The following is a 12,921-nucleotide window of genomic DNA, read 5'->3' as shown; positions in this document are numbered from 1 at the left end:
AGGTAGATGGAGAAAATTTTTATGAAAATTGGTTGCAACTTTATTGTATGGCAGCTTATTTATCCTAGGATATTGAAACTGACATTATTTGACTTTCTATAATTTATATGGAAATTTCTCACATATAATCACCTCAGATCCCCACAACAATCCAACAAAGCAGTTCAGCCTTATCTCCATTTCACAGAGGAAGTAACTGAGGCTCTATAATTTTATATAGTTTGCCCAAGAGCACTCTTATGAAAAGAGTACCAGAACCCATTCTGAACCCATTTCTGTTCCATTAACCCAACAAAGGGTTGAACTGTGGCAATAAGGTCACAGATACAAAATGCTTAAAGCTGAAATTATTTAGCTTTCCGTTTCTTAAGATGTATTCCCTATAAGAGCAGGTATTCTTGGAAATAAAGAAAAAATGGAGATAGGTTTGGGACCCTCCAGGTTAAGGAAAACACAATTTCTTAAAAAACTTTGCAGAACCTTTAAGGTGCTATGAAGCATTGTTAGTTTCCATGAGTGAGAGTGTGGTAGACAGAATAATGGCCCCCAAGATGCCCACATCCTAATCCCAAACCTGTGAGTATGTAACATGGTGATAGGGACTTTGCAGATGTGATTAAATAAAGGATTCTGAGATGGTAAACTGTCCTGGTTCACCCTGATGGCCCTAAGGCTACCACAAGGGTCCTTATATCAAAGAGACAGGAATGTGAGGATCAGAGAAGATGTGATGATATGACAACAGAGGTAGAGTCTGAGATAAGATGGTCCAAGACACAATCCAAGCGGGAAAAGACAAGGAGATCAATTCTACTCTAGAGCTTCTAGGAGGGAACAGAACCTTGCCAAAACCTTGATTTGGGCCCAGTTGATACCCATCTTGAACTTCTGATCCTCACTATCATAAGAGAATAAATTTGTGTTGTTTTAAGCCACTAAATTTGTGGCAATTTGTTAGAGTACCATAGAAAACAAACATGGAAGGATATAGCAAGTCTTTGTTCTTAAATTTATTTGTCATTGAACCTTTTATTCCCTGAAACACGCACCTCAAGAAACAGAGTTTAGGGAACAATGGTATAATTCAACCCCCTACAATAATCCTGAGATATGGGTCACTGATATTGAGCATAAACAATTTGATTAGGGTGAAAAAATAATAGTAAAATTGAAGAGAGGGCAGTATTTGACATTTAAAGCTCAATGAGAATAACTCACTTCATCACCCCCTTGGTATCAGTTGCAAAGATTTTATCTCCTAAACGTCGCATACGCCTGCCTCTCTTAGCTTCCTGGAGAGAAAAGGCAGCCCTTCTTTCCCTGTCTCCTCTCTCTTCAACACAGACACTTTTCTTAGGTGCTGTAGGCAAAAATAATTTGAAGCAGGTGACAGCAGAGCTCTTCTTTTTAATGCCCTTTGCCTCAGGCACAAGACAATCTTCCCAGACACTAGAATTGTTATGAGCGGACATTCGCCCTTTCTCCCTCTGGCAAAGCCAAAACATACTTTTCAATTGGATCTCAGAAATGCTGATGAATATCAGAGGCCTGACAGGATGCATTTTTTACTTGTGTCTTATTGGGAGTGGCTTGCCCAGGAGAGGAGAAAAGAGTGAGGGCAAGTCTCTCCAACTTTCAGCCCTGCCTTGGCCCGCCAGGGCTGAGAGGCAAGGCTGGTGAAAATCCATCCTGCTAATGCAATAGGCTTAATGCTGGTGGGTTTGAAACCAGCAGAACCACAAAACTGCAAACCTTCTCAGAGTACAGCATCTTAGGATCATAAAAAAAGCATAAATCATCACTAAAATAGTAGAAAACTGGGCCCCCAGTCTTCACAGGTTTCTACAAATAATTTTTACCTCTTACTCAAGAGAGACACTCACGATGTATTAGTTCTGGAGAAAGGAGGAAAAATTTCTGGAGAGCGCAACAATGGTTATGTCACTATCACTGAAGGGGCCAGCATAATTGAACTGTTTTGCCAGGACAGTAGCTCCAATCCCCCAAAGGCAACTGCTATACTCCAGCAACTAGAAAATGAAGGTCTGCTCAATAATCTAGAATGATTGTTAATGTGAATTCCAAAGACATTAAATATGCTTTATTCCAACATGTTCGAGGGCCATTGTTTATTCCAGTTTCGCAGCCCGCCCTCCCTCAGTCTCATCAACATTTGTTCATTGGGATTGTGGCCAATATCCTATGGGCTAGAAAACAAGCCACAATGAAGCAAGCAAGCTGCTGGCAGACTGTTAGATTTTTTTTTTGTTGTTGTTTTTTTATCTAGTTGGAGGGCCCAAGTGATGTACAGATGTCTTCCAAATGCACTCCACTTCTTTACACAGAAGGCAGGCTATGACCATAGGCTATTATCTAGTATTTCCAGTTGTCAAGTCACTTTTGATGACTGACAACATTTACCTTGCTACCAGGGGAAAAAATGGGTTGATCTTTAAGAAATGCCCAGTACAAACTCTGCTCATCTCCCTTTCTCTTTGCAACGATTCAATCAGCAAATACCGGATAGTTTTCTAGTGGCCAGGACACAGAACTGATGAATTCCTTATCTAAAAGGAGCTGACAAGGTTTTGCAGAGTAAATATGCCTGCAAATTTGTGGAATACAGATTGGGTCACAAAGAGCAGAGACATCCATTCTGTCTACATGTCAGCAAAAGTATCACATTACAAGAAGCATTTGAACGCAGTCTTGAGAAGTAAGTCAGAATTCAGAAGTCTTGGCTTTTCAGAGCTGGCAGAGGTATGGAGTGGAGCAATAATGCAGCCACTTGGGGCAGGGCGAGTGACTCTGAATGGCTAAACTGTGGTGTGAGGTGGCAGTTGTCAGAGGTAAGTTGAAGAGACAGGAAGAAACCATATTAGGGAAGGCTTAGTGTGACCCTCAGCTTTATGCCACATCTAAGAGGATTAACAAGTTTACTCAACGCCACTTGGGATAACAGTCTTGAGCTGAAACTGAAATAACCGATGTTCTCTGTCCAGCTTTTTCACTTTTTGTATCAAACAGGTCCAGGTATTTCAAACAAAAGCAGTTATTTTTCAAACAGAGAATTTAATACAAGGCATTGTTTACATAGTGATGGGAATGTCAAAAAGCAAAACAGAGGCAGTGAGGCAACCTAGAAATTAGCAACAGCAGAAAATTACTATGAGATATTATAGGAGCCCAGAAGTCAACGAAGTCTGGCTGGGACCCTTGGAACTGTGGTAGCAGGTCTAGAAGATAGAGTGACAGACACCCCAGCAAGAGGCTGGACCCTGGAGATGACTTGCTTCGAGATGCCACCAAATAGAGGGAAGAAAGAAGAAATACACTGGCTTCTTCCTTCTCCTCCGGTTTTCTCTCCATACTTCCCATTGGGCAAACATATCTAGAAGGCAGAAGACAAGGAAATATTGGAACTGTCTTTACTGTGCACAGAGCACAGTATAGTGTATGAATATACAGTGGAAGTATAGTGGATGAATATGACTGAAACCGTCTGTGACTTCCACAGCCCACTAGTATTTTGCTTCTCAGCGTTCATTGCACTTCTCTGCCCACATTTAGCTCCCACGCTATAACCTGTTTCATAGAATATTATCCACAGAATCCACAGAATAACTGTCCTACCTAAAATGAACATGTTTCTCACCCACTTCCCAAATGGGGAGATGTAAAGGTCCATCATTCACCATGTCCATACTGAAGTAAATATCTCCATGGGATAGGAGTCCTCCCCTTCAAGCCATCACTAGTCCAGTGACATATGAACCAATTTTCTAAAAGTAATCACTACTGATATCTTTGAAATAAAATAGTAGGGAAAATGAAACAAGAATCATATGCATAGCTGCTATAGTCTGTAACTGATCATGAGGCCATAGCTGATAATTTTTAAAACAGCATTATTGAGACATAATTGATATCTGATAAAGTGCACATATTTCAAATATGCAATTTGATATATCTTGAAATTTGAGTATGCCAGTGAAGTCATCGCCACCAAAAGTTTCCTCATGCCTCTTTGAAATTCCTCTCTTCTGTTCCTCTCTATTCCCCATGCCCCCAGCCACACCCCCAGTCCCAAGTAACCACTGATCTTTCTGTCACTATGAACTACATTTTCTGGAATGTTATATAAATGGTATCATACAGTATTTTGCATGGCCTCCTTCACTCAGCAAACTTATTTTGGTACTCATCTATGTTGTTGTGTGTAGCAAAATCCATTCCTTTTTATTGTTGAGTAGTAACATATTATATAATACATATTTTATATATACACATATAGAAATATAGATATAGGTAAGATAACCATAAATAGATAAAATATATAGATATACCATAATTGATTATCTATTTATCTGTTGATGGACATTTGGATTATTTGCCATTGGGGCTATTACAAATAAAATTGCTATGGATATTCATATATATGTCCTCATATGGGCATATATTTCCTTTTCTCTTGAGTAAATATGTAGAAGAGGATCATATATTAGGAATATGTTTAACTGTTTAAGAAAACTGTCAAACTCTTCCCCAAAGTTGTTCCCAAAGTTGTATCATTCCTAGTTAATATTCCTCAAACAAAATGTTACCTTTGCACTAAGTCATCTCTTTGGTCAGGATTTTTTAACTGGTGGGATGTTCTAAACATTCCTGAAATGTCTGGTTATTTAGTTTTCTGCTATTACTGGGTTACATTGTTTTCCACTGCCATTTATTATTAGACATGAAATCACTAAAAGACAATCTAGCGAATCCACTAATGTCCAGAATCTAAGAATGAGGCTCTGAGTTTCCACCTACCTATTCCCATTGTGTAGAGGCAACCTAGTTTACCCCTAGCAATCAGAGTTAATCACCCAGCCAGAACCAATCACCCTTCCGTGACTGTTGGATGAATGGCATGAGGATCCCAAAAGAGCTCCAATCCAACGGAACAAGTGTGTGTTCCCTGGTAGAAATAGTCCTCCTTTGGGAACCGAGACCTCTGAATGGAGATAGGGACAGGAAACAAAAATTCTGTAAATGTACCACTATGTGTAATTATGACACAGTCCACCCCTACTTATACTTTGGTGCCAAGACTTGTAAATTCTAGCCATGAAAGAAAAAGTGTCACAGAGTTCAAAGCAATGCTTTATCCTGTGGGAGAGCAAATTAATCTCACAAAATGCTGTCTCTTACCTAGCCCTGACACTGAATCTTCAACTGATGTCCACCATTCTATCAGGCTATCTGCTTCTGAAAGCAAAAATATAAGAAGAAAATTAACAATTTTTATGGGTACCTTTCTTGATGTAAAATAGTTTCCTCAGTCAAAAGCAATGTTGTGTGGGTTACTACCATGATAAGTAAGGCACTAAGTCTAGGATAGAAATGCATACAGAATATTTTAGCTATGTAAAACAATTATAAAGCCGTTGGGGTATTTTCTAGTAGGTACAGATTGCTGCCCCTAACATATGATGGAAAAGGAGTGAAATATAATCAAACTGTTGTTACCAGATGGCTAGCTTGAGCCCTGGTGACCAGGTACCAGGTTAGGGGCTCAGGACTGGTCTTTGCTATTGGTTCATTAAGCACTTAGGAGCCAGGTAGCCATATCAACTTGAATGAGGGGAAGTGTAGGTTTTTGCATCCATGCAGAGCTTCCTTTCCCACGAGTAGAGGCCAGTCTGTGGAGAAAGCATCAGCACGGTTAAGAGAAGAGACTGACATCTACAGAAACTATCATCATATCCACCTGATTAACCTCTCCATGGACATCTTTTGAGCAGTGTTCACATGAAACACAAATATGCTTACACTATTACATAGGGTCTACACATCTTCTCCCAAACATCTTTGTTGATAATCCTTTAATCATATTTGTTCTGAGTTCCTGAACAAGCCAAATTATTAGCCATTGCTAATAAGAAAGTGTAGATCCATACCTCAAGACATATCTATTTACAAATAAAAGAGATAACCAGGTGAGTTATCTTAAGCTAATCCCACTGATGGGATTTTCTTGACAACTATCTTTAGGGGCTACCTCAGTAATTTTATAATACAACAACAATGATGTTTGGCTGGTTCCATCAAGTTTTATAGACTCATCTGTAAACCAGCTTTGATTTTTTTTTCTTTATCAACTTGTAATAGATCTGGAAGCAATAAGATATGCTTCCTGTGAGTCCTAAGGAAAATGCACATCTTCTTTCAAAGCAATTTTTTTTCAGGTGAATAAATAATGAGCTATTTTATCAGGGAAGACTACCTTCATCAGATATAATTATATCTGCTGTTAATGAAACTTTGGGGACATGTTGTGTTCATGGTTCTCAAATTCAACTGCATCTGCATAAACATCCCCTCCACACTCTCAGTGATCTACCACTTAAAATTAATGCCTTAATGTTACCCTAATAGATTGGTGAGCGTGTGTTTCCAATTCGCATGGTAACTCTGCAAATTATACATGGTTCTGATCCTCAACCTTGATATCCCTTCTGATATAAAAAACTCTAAGAATTGCTATAGCAGCTTTCTGATTCTCTGGTCATGTCCCTTCAGCTAAGAATTTAAAGCTCTAAGCTTATCATTTTCTTTTTGTAAGCAGTCCAGGACAATCAAAAACAGCCATCTCATTTTTGTAGTTAAATGCAATAGCTACTTGTTTTCCCAAAGCCTAGCTTTCAATTGGCACATCAATGCAAACAAACCAGGTTATAATTTAAGTAATTGCAATGCCATTTGATGAGATAGATTAATTATAGTATCCCATTTTCCACCTGAAAGAAGTTTTGCACTGTGTTCAAGCTAAAAGAAGCAAGCAATCTAAGTTCAGAATTTGTTCTTGAGAATTTGTTTCCTGGGACTATTAAAAAATTATATTTTTTATTGATTAATCTGTACCCTGGGGCTAGTAATATATGTTAATTTTTAATTTAAAAAAATAAAAATGAAAAAAATTATATCAGTCAAGGTCTAACCAGGAAAATATAAATCAATTTAAGTATTTCAAATAAGAGAAATTTAATGCAAGCAAATGGTTGCACATGTGTTGGCAGAGGTAAGAAACTTAACAGGAGATCATGAAGCAACCCACAGATTAGCAACAGCAGGAAAGCCAGTGTCACCACACAGGGATAGAGAAAGCAAAAGTGATTTTACTGAAAAAGTTCTGGAGCAAGGCAGAAGGGGCACAATTTGAAGTTTTAAATAATAGGGATATCTCCATTATAAGGAAGAAGGACAAGGTAAATGCAAAGAAAGTGCTGTATCACAGAATTCAAAGAGTGTTTTGAGGAAGATTATGTCAAAACCTGCTGAGAGGTAAGGAAGAAGAAAAGTGTAAGTGTCCATTTACTTTAGTGAAATGGACATTATTGATGACATAAATGAGAGCAATTTTGGTGAAGTCAGGGGATCAAATGCCAAACTGAGGTGAACTGAGAAGCGAATTGAAGAAAGTGGCTGTAGAGGGGAAGACAAGAGAACATAGTATCTGAAGAGAAAGAGGATTCTTTCTGTTGCTCTTAAAACATAAAAGAGATCAGCATGCTTAAAAGTTGATGGAAAGTATCCAGTGAAGAGGGAAAGACTTACTCTGTAAGAGTGAGAAGTTCTGGAGCAATTGAGAGGGGGTAGAATTCAAAGTGCTAGGCAGCTGGGACACTTCCACTGTAATGAGAAGGAAGGACAGGAGAGGTGTAAACACGCATTTGCTTGCAATTGGAAAGATGCTTTGTTGTTTCTGAGGAGATAATAAAATTGTCTTGTGAAGGTTTTTCTTTGCCAAGTCAAGGTCCTCTTCCTGGAAAGAGGGAAGAATGGCTTAGAGGATAAGAATTTTTGGAAAATGAAAGGACGCAGAAAGCAGAAAGGCAGGGCATTCCCATCTCAAGTTTTAATGACTGTATTAGTTGGCTTCTTATTTGGTACACCTTGACTTCAAATTAGGAAGTACTTCCTTGAAGTAGTATCAGGTACCTTTGGAAAGATTACTTTGTGTCTCATTGAGGCTTCTCTCCTCATATTCATGCTCTTTCTCTCTCTGTCTCCCTTGCTACCCCCATCAGATACGCACGTGCACAAGCACACACGCACACAATCACACACCATCACACCATTCAATCCTTTGAAAACTTAATGCTATGTGAATTTTGCTCTTAAAAATCAATCTACTGCCACAAATTTTACAGCTAAAATCACAGTGGAATTTAGTTCCCTGCTAACAAGGAACCTAAAAAACCACTGCCTGACATTTGTGAGATCTGTACTAAGACCTCCCTGGAGAGTTGTTGTCTCTTTTTATCACAACTGAACTTGTGGCAGAGGCATTCCCTTAATCCAAAGCTGCACAGCCTTTACAAAGCCCATATTAAAACTACAAAGAAAAAGGCGGCAGCCACAAATTCTTTTCTTACTTTTCCATACATTTCATGTGAGTGCCCAAGAAACCTATGTAAGAGCTATTTTAACTTCAGTGTGTTACAGAGGAATTGGGATTATATGGAAAAAAATGCATGACAGGTAAAGTGCTTAAAAACTAACATCTGTATAAGCGAATCTCGGGATTACATTGATTTGTAGCTTCCAGTTAGGGAAATTGCAGACTGAATCATATCAAGATTCTCCTTGTCTTAGGTACTAACATTTGCAGAAGTGGCTTCCTTTCTAGAGAACATTACTGGCCACAGAATATTCACCGTAACAGTGCAACATGAAAGTGATCTTATAGATTTCACTCTTACCATTTAAATTAACAGAAATCTTCCAAATATAAAAGGAAGGAGAATGTTCCCTCCTATTTCATCAATTGCTATAAAATTCATGAAGCCCTGTCTGGCTTGGGCCTTCTATCTACTGACAAATGTAATTAAAATTAGACTTGAGAAAAAATAGGAATGGAAATGTCCAAGTATAAGGATGTTGCCACTGAAAATTGGTTTCTAAAAACAGCTTCGATTAGAAAGGAAGTGCAGAGAAATGAGAAATCTGCTGCCAATAGTGCATCTCCAATTATATAAAATATTGCAATCAAAGGCTCATGAGGTTAGGAAGACTTTTATTAAATAATGCAATTAAAAGCTAATAAGTTTAAGCATTCCACCTATACACAGAAAGGGTATTTGATGAATTAGCTTTCCAGTGCTGCTGTAACAAGTGGCTTAAGACAACACAGATTTATTATCTCACAGCTCATTTTTAAAAAAATTATTTATTTGGCAGAGATCACAACTAGGCAGAGAGGCAGGCAGAGAGAGAGGGGTTATCAGGCTCCCCGATGAGCAGAGAGCCCGATGCGGGGCTCGATCCCAAGAACCTGAGATCATGACCTGAGCCGAAGGCAGAGGCTTAACCCACTGAGCCACCCAGGAGTCTCACAGCTCATTTTTTTTTTTTTAAGATTTTATTTATTTATTTTAGATAGAGTGAGAGCAAGAGAGTGAGAGAAAGCATTAGCCGGGGGTGGGGGGTGGAGGGGGTGTGTGGAGGGGCGGAAGGAGAGGGAGAAGCAAGAGAAGCAGACTCTCCAAAGAGCAGGGAGCCCGAGCAGGGCTTGTTCCCAGGACCCCAAGCTCATGACATGAGCCGAAGGCAGATGCTTAACCCACTGAGCCACCCAGGTGCCCCTCTCACAGTTCTATAGTTTAAAAGTCTGGACACAGGTTTCACTGGGTAATCAAGGTGTCAGCAAGGCTGTTTCTTCTGGAGGTTCTGAAGGAACAATTTGCTTCCCTGCCTTTTCCACCTTCCCACACTCCTTGGATTGTGGTCCCTCCATCCATCTTCAAAGCCAGCAGTATAGAATCTAACTCCGGTTCCCCATCATGTCTCTTTCACTGACCTCACTGCTGTCCATTTTAAGGACCCTGTGATTACAGTGGGCCCACCTGAGGCACCCAGGATTATCTCCCATCCCAAGGTTAAATTAATCACATGTGAAAAATCCCCTTTGCTACAGAAAGTAATATTCACAGGTTCTGGGAACTAGAATGCTGACAGTTGGAGGGGAGGCACTATTCTTCCTACCACACTTGGGAAAGTGGAAGGGGATGTTTTTAAAAGAAACATCACTACCAGCCTTCTGTTTTCTAAGCCTATCATGTTCGAGGAGGAAATAAAAGAAATTTTAAGGCTTTTCCCCCCCGTAACTATGCAAGTAGTATGTCAGATAATCAGACCACTTCTTTTCAGGGACAAGAATGCCTAATAAGAACAGGATTCCTTTGGCAGAACGAAACAAACTCCGAAGATAGGGATTAATGCTACCCGGGACACCCACAGGATGTGATACATCTCCTTTCCAGGAAATTACAGCAGTAGATAGAGAAGACATAGGCTGTAAAATGGTAATAAAAATGTATTTTAATTAAATTATTCCACAATAAAACTAAAAGGAATCTAAAAACAACGGCTGATTATTATCCTCATCATGTGCCTTGAATGGCCCATGCAAGACATTATTTTGAGATGAGAGCTGAGATGGTTACAAATCATTTCACCCTGGCTCTCTCTCCTTCTCTATGTCTCTCTCTCTCTCTCTCTCTCCCTCTCTCTTTGCCTCTCTCTACCTCTCTCGACCCTCTCGCTGTGCTATCATGCCTTTCATCCTGCAGGAATGATGACCTGAGTGGAGACTCAGGTGCCTCTGCTCATTACCTTTGAAAGCACAGGAAATCAGTGGCCTTCACATTGCTGTGGGTTAAAATTGGCATCAGGTAACCTGTTGCTTTAGCTATCCTTGTTCTATCTTCAAGAACAGTGTCAGATGCCAAAAGATACTACTGCCAGGAAAGCTGGGTTTCCAAGAAACAATAACTTTCATTTTTGTCATCATAATCTAGAGCCAAAGGAAATAACTTTCATAGTTCTGTCATCATCATCCAGATCTCAATTTGCTTTTTTAAAAAAAAAATCTAGAGAACAAATAAACATCCTACATTTTTCAAATAAAAACCTGGGGCATGTGGTCTAACAAAGCATGTTTCATTATTTATAAATTTAAATGAAAAGTGTTACAAAGTCATAAAAAATAAATTGCACTTAGCAACATATTGAATAAATTTACTTTATGGGGAAAAAATGAAATTATAAGAAATCAAGGCTGTCCCAGAACAGCCAGAATGCGTGGTCACCATTATTTATACCAGGCGGTTCAGAATGCTCTTTGGTTGTAAAGCCCACAATTTATTTTGTGCAGTGTCTGCCAGTGCCTCAAAAGCTTCAGAACAAAAGAAAAAGTCTTTTTATTCCATGTGAAATCATGTGAACTGAGTATTTGGCCTGCTTAATTATCCCAAGAGTCTGGTTCAGTAGTTCAGTGTCTGGCACACTAAATGCTCAATAAATGTAGATTGAATAAATGAACAAATGCATGAACAATTTAAGATTAGCCATATAGAAAGCAGGCCAAGTTTCATTTCTGCCAAGACTGAGTAAAAAGCTCACAAAATCTATCTGGAGGAATGACTTTTCAGGACATCTAGTCCCTTATGGATAGAAACGCTTGTAATATATAACTGGTAACCAATTTAATGGATTTCATCAAGGTGTATCAACTTGTGGTATAGGCACAAAAAGGTGTTTTTGGTTTTGGTTTTTTTTTTTTTTTTAATATATAAGATCTTTATCAAGACTTCATTCCCTTTTGATTTCAGGCTCCCAAGTGGTATCTCAGTCCAATTTCCTAATTTTTCAGAGTGATTTTGACGCTGTTTAAAAACCTCAATGTCACTTTTGAGTCACAGCTTACTCCCTCTACCAACCAAGACAGGGCAAACAGGTATACCGATGGCTTGGAAGGGGAGGGGAGAGGGAGTGGATAGGGCATTCTCTCTCATCTCTTCTGCCATCATTGCTCTTCTGGGACTGGATCAGGGATGAAGGAGAGGAAGGAAGGAAGATGCTCTTTAAGTGATGGTTTATAGTGAGTTGGCCTCTCTCTCTTGTCAATGGACTGCTGTCTGTCCATTATTTCCCTCTCTCCATCACATGCTGACTTCCTAATGGGAGCCATTTATGGACTCTCAGGTGGGACTTCCAGGGGTATGTGGGGTATCTGACTGGGGCTTAGCTTCTTCCTCCTTGCCTCAGGATCCACCCACATCCTCTTATTGTCGGGCTTCCTTTGCCCACTGGGTGGCACGTGGAACCGGGATTGAGAAAAGCTTAATATTCAGCCACCTCCTCACCTTCAGCCAGAGTCCACTCACATATCCCATATCGGTCATACCAAATGCAAATGTGCAGGCATCACCTTGGATCTTCTCCCTCACCTCTATCATCTCTCTCTGGCCCCTCCCCCCATGCTTAAGCCCAAAGAACAGATGACCTACCAGTTCAGTGGCTCAGCAATTTCTAATAGTTTATCCTCAGTTCTTGACCTATATATGGTGTCATAGAAGGCAGCTTAGGCACTCCTAACCTTCTGGGGAGATAGAGGAGAACAAATTGCATAATCCTTTCTTCTTGGGGATGCAATAGTTACCACTGAATACAATTCATATTTCCTTAACAAGTGATATCCCACACTTCTGCAGATTTATTTTACACATGGGGTGGTAAGAAAAGGGTAGGTATGCTCATTCCATTAAACTGCTGTTCCTGGCTTCTCCTGGGGAGAAGTGGCTGGACTCCTAGATTGAGATGTGCTGCACTTAAATATTAAAGTAACTAGTGCCTGTTATTCTCACTTGTAGCCACAAGGACAGTGATCCCTGAAAAAGAGAAAGCTTGCTATGTGGCCAAGCTTTTTTATCTTACACATAGTACTCTACACAGAGCAAGCCATTTTTCTCCCCACAGAAAGTCTAGGAATGAGATGTGTCCATTTTATAGTAAATTGTACAGGAGTTTTCTCTGTATATCTCTAGTACATCAGGTATACTAATAAGTGCTTAAGAAACAGATTAGGTTTTA

The 12,921-nt window shown here is 39.5% G+C and overlaps 1 protein-coding gene across 1 annotated transcript in view; it reads right to left on the bottom strand.

Moving 5' to 3' along the window:
• Positions 1 to 12,224, bottom strand: part of LOC131812160 (spermatogenesis-associated protein 31D3-like) — a 38,636-nt gene extending 26,412 nt beyond the window's left edge. Inside the window, exons 1-3 of the mRNA XM_059141247.1 lie at positions 12,195 to 12,224; positions 7,603 to 7,810; positions 5,197 to 5,253 (exon numbers count right to left, since the gene is read on the bottom strand). Coding sequence (XP_058997230.1) covers positions 5,197 to 5,253; positions 7,603 to 7,810; positions 12,195 to 12,224 — 295 coding nt within the window. The remainder of the gene's footprint in view (positions 1 to 5,196; positions 5,254 to 7,602; positions 7,811 to 12,194) is intronic.
• Between the last annotated feature and the right edge of the window lie 697 nt (positions 12,225 to 12,921).

This window comes from Mustela lutreola, chromosome 12 (genome assembly GCF_030435805.1).
Source record: "Mustela lutreola isolate mMusLut2 chromosome 12, mMusLut2.pri, whole genome shotgun sequence".
Lineage (NCBI taxonomy): Eukaryota > Metazoa > Chordata > Mammalia > Carnivora > Mustelidae > Mustela > Mustela lutreola.
Note: the sequence above shows the minus strand (reverse complement) of the source record. Positions and strands in the feature narration are given on the sequence as shown.